The sequence below is a fragment of the Serinus canaria genome, chromosome 11 (assembly GCF_022539315.1).
Source record: "Serinus canaria isolate serCan28SL12 chromosome 11, serCan2020, whole genome shotgun sequence".
Taxonomy (NCBI): Eukaryota; Metazoa; Chordata; class Aves; order Passeriformes; family Fringillidae; genus Serinus; species Serinus canaria.
This window is the reverse complement of record NC_066325.1, coordinates 19,506,842-19,518,076: the sequence shown is the minus strand read 5'-3', so window position 1 is coordinate 19,518,076 and position 11,235 is coordinate 19,506,842. Positions and strand designations below refer to the sequence as shown.

At 68.5% G+C, this 11,235-nt stretch overlaps 2 protein-coding genes across 2 annotated transcripts; one reads left to right on the top strand and one right to left on the bottom strand.

Annotated features, from left to right (window-relative positions):
* Nucleotides 1–2,008: 2,008 nt before the first annotated feature.
* Nucleotides 2,009–5,069, top strand: SLC22A31 (solute carrier family 22 member 31). Its single transcript, XM_050978979.1, has 9 exons — nucleotides 2,009–2,347; nucleotides 2,851–2,954; nucleotides 3,030–3,184; nucleotides 3,354–3,522; nucleotides 3,806–3,927; nucleotides 4,031–4,139; nucleotides 4,219–4,433; nucleotides 4,528–4,639; nucleotides 4,721–5,069. Exons 1-9 carry the CDS (start codon nucleotides 2,009–2,011, stop codon nucleotides 5,067–5,069), a joined length of 1,674 nt encoding a protein of 557 aa, XP_050834936.1.
* Nucleotides 5,070–5,465: 396 nt separating this feature from the next.
* CDH15 (cadherin 15) lies at nucleotides 5,466–11,002 on the bottom strand. Its single transcript, XM_050978949.1, has 14 exons — nucleotides 10,952–11,002; nucleotides 9,133–9,276; nucleotides 8,853–9,008; nucleotides 8,631–8,775; nucleotides 8,386–8,546; nucleotides 8,048–8,176; nucleotides 7,750–7,935; nucleotides 7,428–7,681; nucleotides 7,209–7,351; nucleotides 6,905–7,141; nucleotides 6,598–6,837; nucleotides 6,082–6,218; nucleotides 5,847–6,002; nucleotides 5,466–5,772 (listed from the first exon to the last, which is right to left on the bottom strand). The coding sequence occupies exons 1-14, from the start codon at nucleotides 11,000–11,002 to the stop codon at nucleotides 5,575–5,577; spliced, it is 2,337 nt and encodes a 778-aa protein (XP_050834906.1). The 3' UTR covers nucleotides 5,466–5,574.
* Between the last annotated feature and the right edge of the window lie 233 nt (nucleotides 11,003–11,235).

The window sequence follows — 11,235 nt, the reverse complement described above, 5'->3', positions numbered from 1 at the left end:
TCTTTGTATTTATAGTTCACTGGGCAGCAGTTTCCCTGTCAAGGAAAAGGTTGCTCAGAGCAGCTGCCCGTGGCAGGGGATGGAACAAGATGAGCTTTAAGGTCCCTTCCAATCCAAACTATTCTATGATTTTAAACATCATTCTCTCTTTTCCATGCCTCTCTGTGTGCAGTGGGATTGGAGCCCTCCAGGGGTGGGTCATGAGGAGAGGGGAACCCCCTGTGTTGGTGAATTCACTGAGCAGGAGATGCTCTTTTAGGGTTGCAGAGTCTGGACAGGGATGGGTGGATCCAGGCAAACTCAGTCCTCACTCACCAGCTCAGGAGTGCAGCTGGAGGCAGATCCCAGTGCCTCTCCAGGACCTCTGTGCCTTCCTTCCTCCAGCTGCCCAGCCTTTCCTGGTGGCTGCAGCTGCCAGCCCCAGGCAGCAGTGAGAGGTGGCCCCCACGGATCCCCACTGCCAGCTCTGGCTTCTCCAGCTTCCTGTGTTGGGGACCAGAGGGGACCCCTGGATTCAGCCCCAGCTCCCCCCTCACTGCTGCCAGCTTTGCAGCCCCTTGAGGAATTTTCCACGGTGGGGAGAGGGGACCCTGGAGGATTTCTCTCCAATGCACTGCAGCAGCTTCAGAAGAGCCAGAGGGGTCCCACTGTGCCCTGCCCAGCCCTCAGCCCCTGCCTTGGCACTGCTGGCACCAGGACTGGGGCACACACAGCCACAGCAGGATGGGCAGTGACATGTCCCTGCTGCAGCCAGAGGGATTTTTTCCCCCACCTTTTCCCTGGGCTGTGGGATGAGTGTGGGGCACTGGAGCCAATGCTGGGACCAGGGGCTGAAAGCATCCACAAGTAACACTTGTTCTTGGATTAAGTGACAGGGATTCCATCCCTGTCTTTATTTTGTTAAACAGCCATAAATTTGTCTCTGTAGTCACAGAGAAGCCTTTCATGAGCATGTAAAGCTGGAAAGTCCCATAGGTTCATCTGACCACGGTGCTGGTGACCTTGGGAGTCTCCAGGGTCAGTTTTCCTCCCAGTGTAACTCCCAGATGTGTGGGGGTGTGGGTCCCTCAGAGGGAGGTAAAAAAATGCAGATGAGATTTTTTAGTGTGATTTTTTTCAATGCGAATTTGCAGGTGTGATTTTTCAGTGTGGCTTTCAATGTGATTTTGCAGATGGAGTTTTCCACCATTGCAGGTCTGAAGCTGAGCACCCGAGTGATGCTGCTGCCCCCAGAAATCACATTTGTGAGTAAATTTTAGAAGGAAGAGGGAAGTCAAGCCTGTTTGCAGTTTGGCTGCTCTGTTTGGCTCTTCCCACGGGCTCACGTGGTACTGGGTGCCAACACGTTCCCTTCCTAGAGGGGGTGTCACAGATTCCACTGGCACCCTGTGAGGTTTGGGGGGACCTGGGTGCAATTGTGGGTGTTCCCAGATGGGTCCTGGAACCCCCAGCTGCACCCCAGGACCCCCAACAGCAGCTGGGCTGGGGGGGTCCCCCAGTCCTGAGAGGGGTCAGGAGCACCATGGAGAGGGGCGGCTGAGCTGGGGTGGGGGCAAACGGGCTGAGCTGGGGGGAGTGGGGCTTGGAGAACCAAACTGGGGGGCTTGGGAGGGGGAAAACCAGGCTGGGGGTGCAGCGGGCTGTGGGAACTGGGGCAAGGTTTGGGGGGAGCAAACCGGGGCTGAGGGGGCGAACCGGGACGGGGATCAGGACCGGGGCTGGGGTTTGGGAACCGAGGTGGGGAGACTAACCAGGCTTGAGAAGCGATCAGACCGGGACTGAGCCTCGTGTTGTGGGGGAGCAAACTGGGGCTGGAGTGTCCGAACCGGGGTTGGGGTGTCCGAACCGGGGCTGGGGTGTCCGAACCGGGACTGGGGGAGTCTGAACCGGGGCTGGGGGTCAGTTCCGGAGAGAGCCGTCGGGGCGGTGCCGCGGGGCGGGTCCGGCCGCTGCCGCCCCACCTGGCCGCGCCGACCCGAGCGCTGTGCCGGTGGCGGTGGCGGTGGCGATGTCGCTGGGGGGGTCGCGGCCGCGGGGCCGGCGGGCGGCGGGGGGGTGGGCGCCGTGCGCGGCGCTGGCGCTGGGTTGGGCGCTGGGCTGGGCGCTGGGCGCGGAGCCCCCGCACCGCTGCCGCCCCGACACCGCGCTGCTGCCGCCGCCGCTCCGCCGCCTCGGGGGCCCCGCGCTGCTCCGCGCCGCCGTGCCGCGCCTCCGCGGCGGCTGGAGCCCCTGCCAGTTGTACCGGTACCCCCCCGGGGACCCCCGCCCCAACGGCACCGGGCCCTGCACCCGCGGCTGGCACTACACGCTGCCCGCCGCCGGCCTCCGCGCCAACCTCGTCACGCAGGTGGGCACGGGGGTGCCGGGACCGAGGGGGTGCCAGGCCTGGGGAGAGCGGGGGACCTCGGGCCTGGGGCACTCTGCGGCGCTGGAGGGGGATGAGGGGTCCGTGGGTAAAGGAGGGGTTAAAGGAGGGGCCTGGGAACGCTCTGGGGGGATACCTGAGAGGAGTCGGGGGTAACAAACTGGGGGGTCCCAGCCGCCAGAGCCAGCTGGGGGCTCCGGTAATGATCTCACGGGAAAGCCCTGGGTGTGCAGGGGGAGCAGTGATCCCCTGGAGGGGGTTTGGGGCTGGCTGGGGGAGCCCTGGGGAAGGGTGCTGAGGGGCTGCAGGGTGTTCAGGGCTCTTGGAATTGCCAGTACTGTCCCCTCACATCTGTCCCCACATTTCTGTTTGTGGGGTGGGGGCTCTTCAGGAGCCCTGCAGCCCCATCCATCCCAGCCCCGTGGGCAGTGTCAGGGGGTTTGCCAAGCCCCCCACGCTGACACCTCCCCGCTGCGTCCCCGCAGTGGGACCTGGTGTGTGCCTCGCGCTGGAAGGTGCCCCTGGAGCAGACCACGCACCTGCTGGGCTGGACCCTGGGCAGTGTCACCGCGGGCCTGGCCTGTGACAGGTAGTGGGGGGTCCCCGGGCAGCCCCCACGGGCAGGGGGCACCGTGCCCAGCCCTTCACAGCCCGTCCCTGGCAGGTTTGGCCGCCGTCCCACCTTCCTGCTGTCCCTGGCTCTGGCCGTGCCCGTGGGCCTCGGCGTGGCACTGGCTGTGGACTTCCTCATGGTCCTGGTGGCACGGCTGCTCTTTGGGGCCGCGCTGGCAGGAGCCTTCCTCGCCCTCTACGTGGCCCGTGAGTGTGAGGGGGGCACCCCGAGGGTGTGGGGGCTGAGGGTGCTCCAGGGTGCCCTGGGTGCGGGGTGCTCCAGGCTGTGGGATGTCCCAGGATGGGCTGGAATACAGAACGCTCCAGGGTGCGGGATGTCCTTGGCACCCACTGTGGCCCCCTCACCCCTTGCCAGGGCTGGAGCTGTGTGACCCCCCACACCGGCTGGGGGTGACCATGGTGGCCGGATTCTTCTGGATGGCCGGGGAGCTGCTGCTGCCGGGGCTGGCCCTGCTGTGCCGGGACTGGCGGGTGCTGCAGGGCGCTGTCACCATGATCCTGGCCCTGCTGGCTGCCAGCTGGTGGTAAGGACCACCCCGGGCAGGGGGCTGCGAGGGGCTGGGCTGTGCCTCGGAACTGGTGCCAAGCTGTTCCCAGCCCAGGACACCCTGCCCGGGGCTGCAGTGGGGATCAAAGGCCCCCCGGGGCTCTCCAGAGGAGTGGAACCCCCCCACCCTGGGTAAATGTTTGCTCAGGTTTGAAGCTGAGGGTTTCTGGGCAGCGTTGCTTTGAAGCCAGGTGGGAAGGTCAGTGCTGGAGGGTGGCCAGGCCCGTGGGGAGCCCCGTGACCTGACACTCGTGCCCCAGGTGCCCGGCACTGCTGCTGGAGTCACCGCGCTGGCTGCTGGCCACACGGCAGCTGGAGAGGGCCAGGAAGACTCTGCAGGCGCTGGCTGAAGACAACTGCCCCCAGGACAGCCTCCTCGCGGGTGCGTGGGGGGACTGCGAGGGCCATCGGCCCCATCCTCGAAGCCGTGGCTGTGGGGTGGTGGAACAGAGCCGGCTCTATCTCGGTTTCCCCTCTCCCGGCAGAGCTGGAGGCCCCGTCCGAGGGGCCCCTGCGGCCCCGGTACCACTCCGTGTGCGAGATCTGCGGCACCAGGGTCATCTGGAAGAACGGCGTCATCCTCGGCTTCGCGGCGTGAGCGCCGGGCGTGTCGGCGGGGTGGCCCTGGGCCGGGGGGTCCCACTCGCGGCCCCCTGACCCCGCTGTCCCTTAGGTTTATCGGCTCCGGCATCCGCCACTGCTTCACCCGCAACCTGGTCCCGCACCTGCCCCACTTCTTCTCCTCCCACCTGGTGCTGCTGGGCACCGAGGCGGCCGCCTGCCTCTTCGTGTGCCTGACGGCCGAGCGCTTCGGGCGCCGCGCCATCCTCCTGCTCTGCACCGTCCTCACCGGCATCTCCTCCCTCCTGCTGCTGGCCCTCACCCAGTGTAAGACCCCCACGGGACCCCCGAGACGCAGCCCCAGCCGGGGGAAGAGAGGTGGGTGCAGGATTTGCCCCCTGATGTGCTTCACCCCCCGCAGACTTGCTGGAGCTCATTGTCCTCACCCTGTCCGTGGTGGGCACGGCCGCCTCCCACGCCGTCACCATGCTCAGCATCTTCTTTGCCAGCGAGGTTCTCCCCACCGTGGTCAGGTAAGGGGGAGCTGCCCCCCTTGTGCTACCCCGGAGCGGGGGGCACCGGGCAGGGCCCCCCTGAGCGCGTTCCTCCCGCAGGGGCGCCGGGCTGGGCCTGGTCGTGGGCGCCAATTTCGTGGGCAAAGCCGCGGCGCCCATCACCGCCATCCCCAACAGCCGCGGCTTCTTCCTGCACCACGTCGTGTTCGCCTCCTTCGCCATTCTGGCCGTGCTCAGCATCATGTTACTGCCCGAGAGCCAGGGCCGAGGGCTGCCCCAGTCCCTGCAGGACGGTGAGAGCCAGCGCCGCCCGCCCCTGTTCCGCCGGCCCCCCCGCGAGGACCACCTGCCCCTGCTGGCCCCCCACGCCATCCCCCACGACTATTCCCGCCTGGCCGCCTCCACCAAGAGGACGCTGCGCTCCCCGGACCCCCCCCGCGAGATGTAGCCGTGCCCCCCGGGCTCTCCCTGCTGCGGGGGGCTGAGCAGGGACCCCCGCCCAGGGGTGTTAGGGGAGCAGCAGGAGGCGAGGGCTGGGAGCCCTGGGGAGGGGGTGAAGCCCCCCGGGGGTGCTGCCGGCTCCCAATAAAAGTGCCTTGTTTCTACGGGTCGCTGGTGTGGGGGGGGTCACACACCCCCGCCACCAACCCCCGCTCTTTATTATGGGGGTGCCCAGGGGTTTCCTCGCCCCCTCCCCAGCTGTGTGGGGCTCAGCCGGGCGTCCCCCGCCGGTTTGCTGAGCTGGGCTCTGCGGGGTGTGTGGGTGTGCGCCCCCTGCACGGAGGCCTCTCCTTGCACACGCGTGTGCAAAGCCGCTCCAGCCGGGCATCCTGTGTAGGTCCATCCGTGATGCCTCTGCGCATCTCCTCTGTGTGTGTGAGCTGCCCGCTGTCCCGTCCCTGCCCCAGACCCTCCCTGGGCAGTGGGGTGTCCCCTCCTGCCCCCCCTCCCCGCTAGTGCCCGTACAGGTCGGCCAGGCGGCGGAAGCGGGGCCCCCACTCGCTCAGGTAGTCGTAGTCCTGGTCCTCGTCCGTCAGGCTGGACACGATGGAGCTCAGGGGGCTGGCGACCGAGCCCGAGCCCTCGTAGTCGTAGATGAGGGCCGTGTCATAGGGGGGCACGCTGGGGTCACTGTCAGCCGCCTCCAGCCCCTGCGGGGACAGGGGGTCACGGCCAGCCCGCCGGCAGTGGGGCACTGGTGGGGGACTGCCGGGCCCTGACCCACCTCATTGATGAAGTCCTCGATGTCCGAGGGGCTGCTGGGCAGCTTGCGGGGGGCCATGGGGGTCCCGGAGCTGAGCGGGGCGTCCCTGCGCAGGGGGGGCTTGGCCCGGGGAGAGAAGAGCTCGGGGTGCCGGAGCTGGTTGATGTCGTAGGCGTCCTGCGGGGCCGGGAGGGGTTTAGAGGTGCAGGGCCGAGCTGAGGACCCCCGGGACGCCCCTGCCACGGCTCCTGCTCACCTGGTCCTCCTCGCCCCCGCCCTGCTCGTCGTAGTTGAGGATGTTGTCGCGCATGTCGTCCCGAGAGCGCTGCAGGAGCCCCTTGCGCAGAGCCCGGCGGCGCCCGCGCACCCGCGCAGCGCCCAGAGCCGCCAGCACTGCGGGGACACGGGGACACCACGGGGACACGGGACACGCGTGTGGGCATGGGGAGGCACGGAGGGCACGGGGTGATGGCCGGGGTGGGATGCAGTTGGGCTGGGAGGAGGGATAGGGGTGGAGGCAGGGATTGGGGTGGGATGGGCAGTGAGGGAAATGAGGGGGTCTGGATTGCGGTCAGAAGGGGTTGCTGGGTAGGGGGCGGTGTTGAGGGTCATGGGTAGGGTTGGGTGGGAGGCCAGGCCCAGGATCGAGTGCTGGGTGCGGGTCAAGCTGACAGAATGGGCTGGTGGGGTTCGGGAGGGGTGGCCAGGACCAGCACAGGGCTTGGGTGGAGGGATGGAGGGGTGGGGAAAGGACGGTGGGGGCCCCACTCACCGAGGAGGAGGATGGTGCTGCCCAGGATGATCATGAGCGCCCCGAGGGTGATGCCGGCCCCGGCGCTGGCAGCGGCCAGTGCCCCGTCCAGGCAGGTGCCGTCGCGGCCGCAGTGGCACACCGAGACGTTCAGCAGCTGCTGCTGCTCCCGCGGGGGCGTCCCCGAGTCCCGGAGCAGCAGCGGCAGCGAGTAGGGCCCCTCGGGCAGCTCCGCCAGCACGGCCAGCACGGCGTGGGTCACTGCGGGGTGGGCAAGGGGTCAGCGGGACCCTCCGTGCAGCGTCCCCCCTCCCCGGCTGACCCTCACCATTGAAGCGGGCGATGCTCCAGTTGCGGGCGAGCTGGGGGTGCTGGGGGCTGAGCTGGAAGTGGAAGGGGGCTCCATGGGGGGGCCGGTCATCGTCGGTGGCCCCCAGGAGCAGGGTCCCCCCGCGTCCCGGCCGCCCGCAGAGCACCCCGGCCGGCGGCTGCAGCTGCGGAGCGTGGTCGTTCACCTCGAGGATCTCGATGGAGAGGGTGCCGGTGGCCGAGAGCGGGGGCTCGGCTGGGGACAGAGCACAGGGGTCAGCGGGGGCAGCGGGAGCGAGGGCCCGGCGGGGGCGGCTGCTCACCATCGTCGCGGGCGAGCACCAGGGCGATGTACCAGCCGCCCTGCAGGAAGGCGGACGGGTGCAGCAGCTCCCGCTTGGTGCGGACGGTGCCGGCGTGAGGGTCCATCTGCAGCCAGTCCGCGGGGTCGTAGAGCAGCGCGTAGCTGTGGGCGAGGGGCTGCGTGAGACATCGCCCCCTCCCCGCGGGTGCCAGGGCTATGGGAGGGGAGCGGGACTCACGAGAGGGTCTGGATCTGGTGGGTGTCGGGGTCGCTGGCGGTGTAGGTGGTGATGGCGGTGCCCGGGGGTGTCCCCTCCAGGACACTGATCCGCCGCGGGTTCTCGCGGAACGCGGGCGCCTCGTTGACGTCCCGCACCCGCACCCGCACCGTGGCCAACGCCCGGGGGCTGGCGGGGACCGAGGGCTCCAGCGGCCGCTCGTTCTGCACCGACACCGTCAGCTCGAAGCGGTCCCGCACCTCGTGGTCCAGCGGCTGTGGGAGGGGCCAGGGGTCAGCCGAGCCGTGAGACCCCCGGTGACCCCTGGCTGCCCCGTGCCCACCTTGACCACGGAGAGCACGCCGTCGTTGGTGTGGGGGTCGGTCCGGATGGCGAAGGCGCCCTCGGGATCGCCCTCCAGGATGGTGAATTTGGCCAACCAGCTGGGCGAGCCCGCCAGGTCCTTGTCGTGCACAAAAACCTTGCCCACGTCCACACCGGCCGCCTGCTCCTCCACCTCCATGGAGAACTGGGGGAGAGCAGAGAGGGGCTGGACTCTGCCCCTTTGGGATGCTGCAGACCCCCGGGGGGGCAGCTCCCTCCCCACTGACCCCAGCACGTCCCCACATCCCAGCTGCTACCTCCTCCTTGGTGAACTCGGGAGGGTTGTCGTTGATGTCCTCCAGGTAGATGACGGCCATGGCTGTGGTGGTCAGCCCGTCCCCGGACATGTCGGCCGCCTGCACCGTCAGGTTGTACACCCCCATGGTCTGTGGGGAATGAGGGGCCAGAGCTGAGCCCCCAGCCCCCAGGGAGCACAGAGATCCCCCAGGAAGCACAGAGATCCCCCAGCTGCTGCCCACCCACCCACGCCTGGGTCTGCTCGTGGACCGAGCTGTGGTTTCACCACGTGGGGTGTCCATGGTTGCCCCGAGTGCTGGTGCCCCCCAGTCCCACCCCGGTGACCCCACCCCTGTACCTCCCGGTCGAGGCCGGGCCGGGCTGTGCAGATCTCCCCAGTGGTGGCGTTGATGCTGAACATTCCTGCAGCGCCCTGCTCCAGGATGGAATAGCGCAGTGCCGCGTTATCCGTGTCGGGGTCGTCGGCGTCGGTGGCATCCACCGTCATCACGCAGGTCCCTGTGGCCCAGGAGCGCCCGGTGGGTGCTGGCACAGGGCTGGCTCGGTCCCCCCTGCCCAGCCCAGCCCCCCGGGTGGACCCACCTGGCTCAGCCCCCTCCACCACGCGCCCGGTGAACACGTCCTGCCGGAAGAGCGGCCGGTTGTCGTTCTGATCCACCACGATGATCTCCAGGTCCGTGGGCTCCTCCAGGGTGACCCCGCCCAGGTCCAGTGCGAAGGCTCTGAGCTGTGGGTGCAGAGTGAGGGGGTCAGGGTCTGCCTGGGGACCCAGCGAGGGGCTGTGAGCACCAGGGTCATCCTTACGCGGTAGCGGTCGTGCTCCTCCCGGTCCAGCATGGCGTTGAGGAAAACCTTCCCGCTGAACTTGTCGATGGAGAAGATGCCCAGGGGCTCCTCATCCACCCCCGGCCCTTTGATGCTGTAGATCACCCCTCCGGGCTGCTGCTTGTCTGACTTGATCTGCCCCAGAAAAATCAGGGCTGGGGGTCCCAGGCTGGGGGTCTGTGCCCCTCTGGGGGTGCCCCTGTGCAATCCTCCTGCCCACTCTGCGAGCTGGGAGAGAGGCTGGGGGGCTCTCACCTACCTGCACCAGGAGGTGGGGGATGCGCTTGTGGTTCTCCGAGACACTGATGGGGGGGATCACCCAGGCCCTCTTCACCCGCCGAGGAGCCTCGTGCTGCCCCCAGGCCTGGGGGGCTGCGGCACCTGCCTGGCCTGGGCTGGCACCCTGGGGGGACACGGTGCTGCCAGAGACCCCAGAACTCCGGGCTGGGGTGGAATGCCAGGGCAGTGGGCAGGGAGCTGCACCTGGGCTGGGTGTGCACAGTGGGGTACACAGTGCTGGAGTCAGTGCTGGTCCCCCTGATAGGGCTGGGGTTGGGTCTGGTGTAACACAGAGACCACCCAGCTTCCCCAGGAGCTTTGTGTCAGTGTCCCCTGCCACCCTGCTGTGATGGTGGCGGGTGTCCTGCTGGGCTCACCAGGAAGGGGTGCCCCACAAATGACCCGGTGGTGCCCTGGGCATGGGCTGTGCCCCACAGGACCCCTGGGGAAGAGGGGGTACCTCGGGCAGGCAGCACCTACCATGGCCTGCCCCCCACGTCACTGTCACCACATGGATGTGACAGAGAGGGCTGGGGGTTCAGGGATCAGTTTGGGCTGTCAGCGTGACCCTGGGAGACAGGGGTGGAGCTGGGGGCTGTGAGGGGGAGATTGGGGATGGAAACAGGGGAACAGGAGTTCTGGTGGGCTGCAGTGGGGTCTGGGAGCTGTGGGGGCAAGGATGGGTTATGGGGCCGTGCAGGACTGAGGTCAGGAATTTGGGGTGATTGTGGGGAGGGCAGAGCCTTGGGGACTGTGGGGGTGATTTTGGGGAGGGCAGAGCCTTGGGGACTGTGGGAGCTGGGCTGGGGAGGGGACAGAGAGGTGTGCATGCAGCCTCCGACCCCCCAGCTCTGTGCCACCCTTGTCCTGGGCCCGGGGACAGGTGCTGTCCCCTCCCCTCCCAGGGAGCACATCTGGGCAGTGCCAGCTTTGCACCCAAATCTGTGCCCAGCTGTGCCTGCACCGCTGGGTGCCAGGGGGTCCCTGGAGCCCCAGGGGCCGTGTGTGCCCTGATGGGGACAGGGGAAGGGGGCAACAGGGCTGGCTGTGCCGGGAGTCCCTGGGGAGGGGGCTGCGGGGAGGGGGGGCTGTGTGCCAGCCCCACAGGGTGGGCAGGACAAGGGGTTGGCTCTGAGGCTCGGGGCTTGCGCTGTCGCCTCCTGGTATTTCTCTGCTTCCTACTCCAGCAGGAGAAGCCCCCTGCCCGTCCCTGGGGGCCGCTGGAACTGGGGGGCATGGGGATGTGAGGGAGGGACGCTGGGGGCCCCATTCCTGGGGGGCTGCCCTGCAGATCCCCTTCCCTTCCCCTGCCCTGAAGCAGCCGAGAACAGGATCCAGGCCAGAGCCCAACGGCCCCGTGTGGCTCAGGCCTGAGAGCAGGATGAGGGGCTCTGGGGGGGCCTGAGTGGACAGGGGGGTGCAGGGAACTCTGGGACCACAGCTGGGGTGGAAAAAAGAGGAGCAGGGTGTCTTTAAGCCGCTAACCCTCCCCCAGATCCCATCTCAGCCCATCCCGGTCACAGGCGCAGGCAATGTGCCGGAGCCGCAGGCCCCCCCCTGCCACCGCCATCTGTGGGGTGGGAAATGCCTCAAGAGGGGCTCCGAGCCCCCATCACCCCCCAGCCCCATCCCCGCTGCCCCCAGGGATGAGTTTCCACGAGGTCTGGGGTCCGGCCGACCCCTGGCTCCGCGTGCAGGCTCCCCATTCCCGCCAGCCCTCCTGGGGCACGGAGCCGGTGGTCCCCATCCCGCCCGGTGCCACCCAGTCCCCGCGGCCCCGGTGTCCCCGCAGCCCTTACCCGAGCGCAGAGCGGGGCGAGCAGGCAGGCGAGGAGGAGCGGGGGGCCCATGGCGGAGCGGGGCACAGCCCGGCCGCCAGCCCCGAGCTAAAATAGCGGCGGGACTGGCTGAGTGACAGCACATGTGCTGCGGGCACCGGACCCCCCCGCGGGCAGCTGGCCCCGCCGCCCCCGGCCCGCAGCCCGCAGCCCCTGCCCTGCCCGGCCCGCGGGGGCCCGACGGGGGAGGTGCGGGGGCCGTGGAGGGATGCAGGGGCACGGGGGGGATGCGCCGGCCGGGCCGG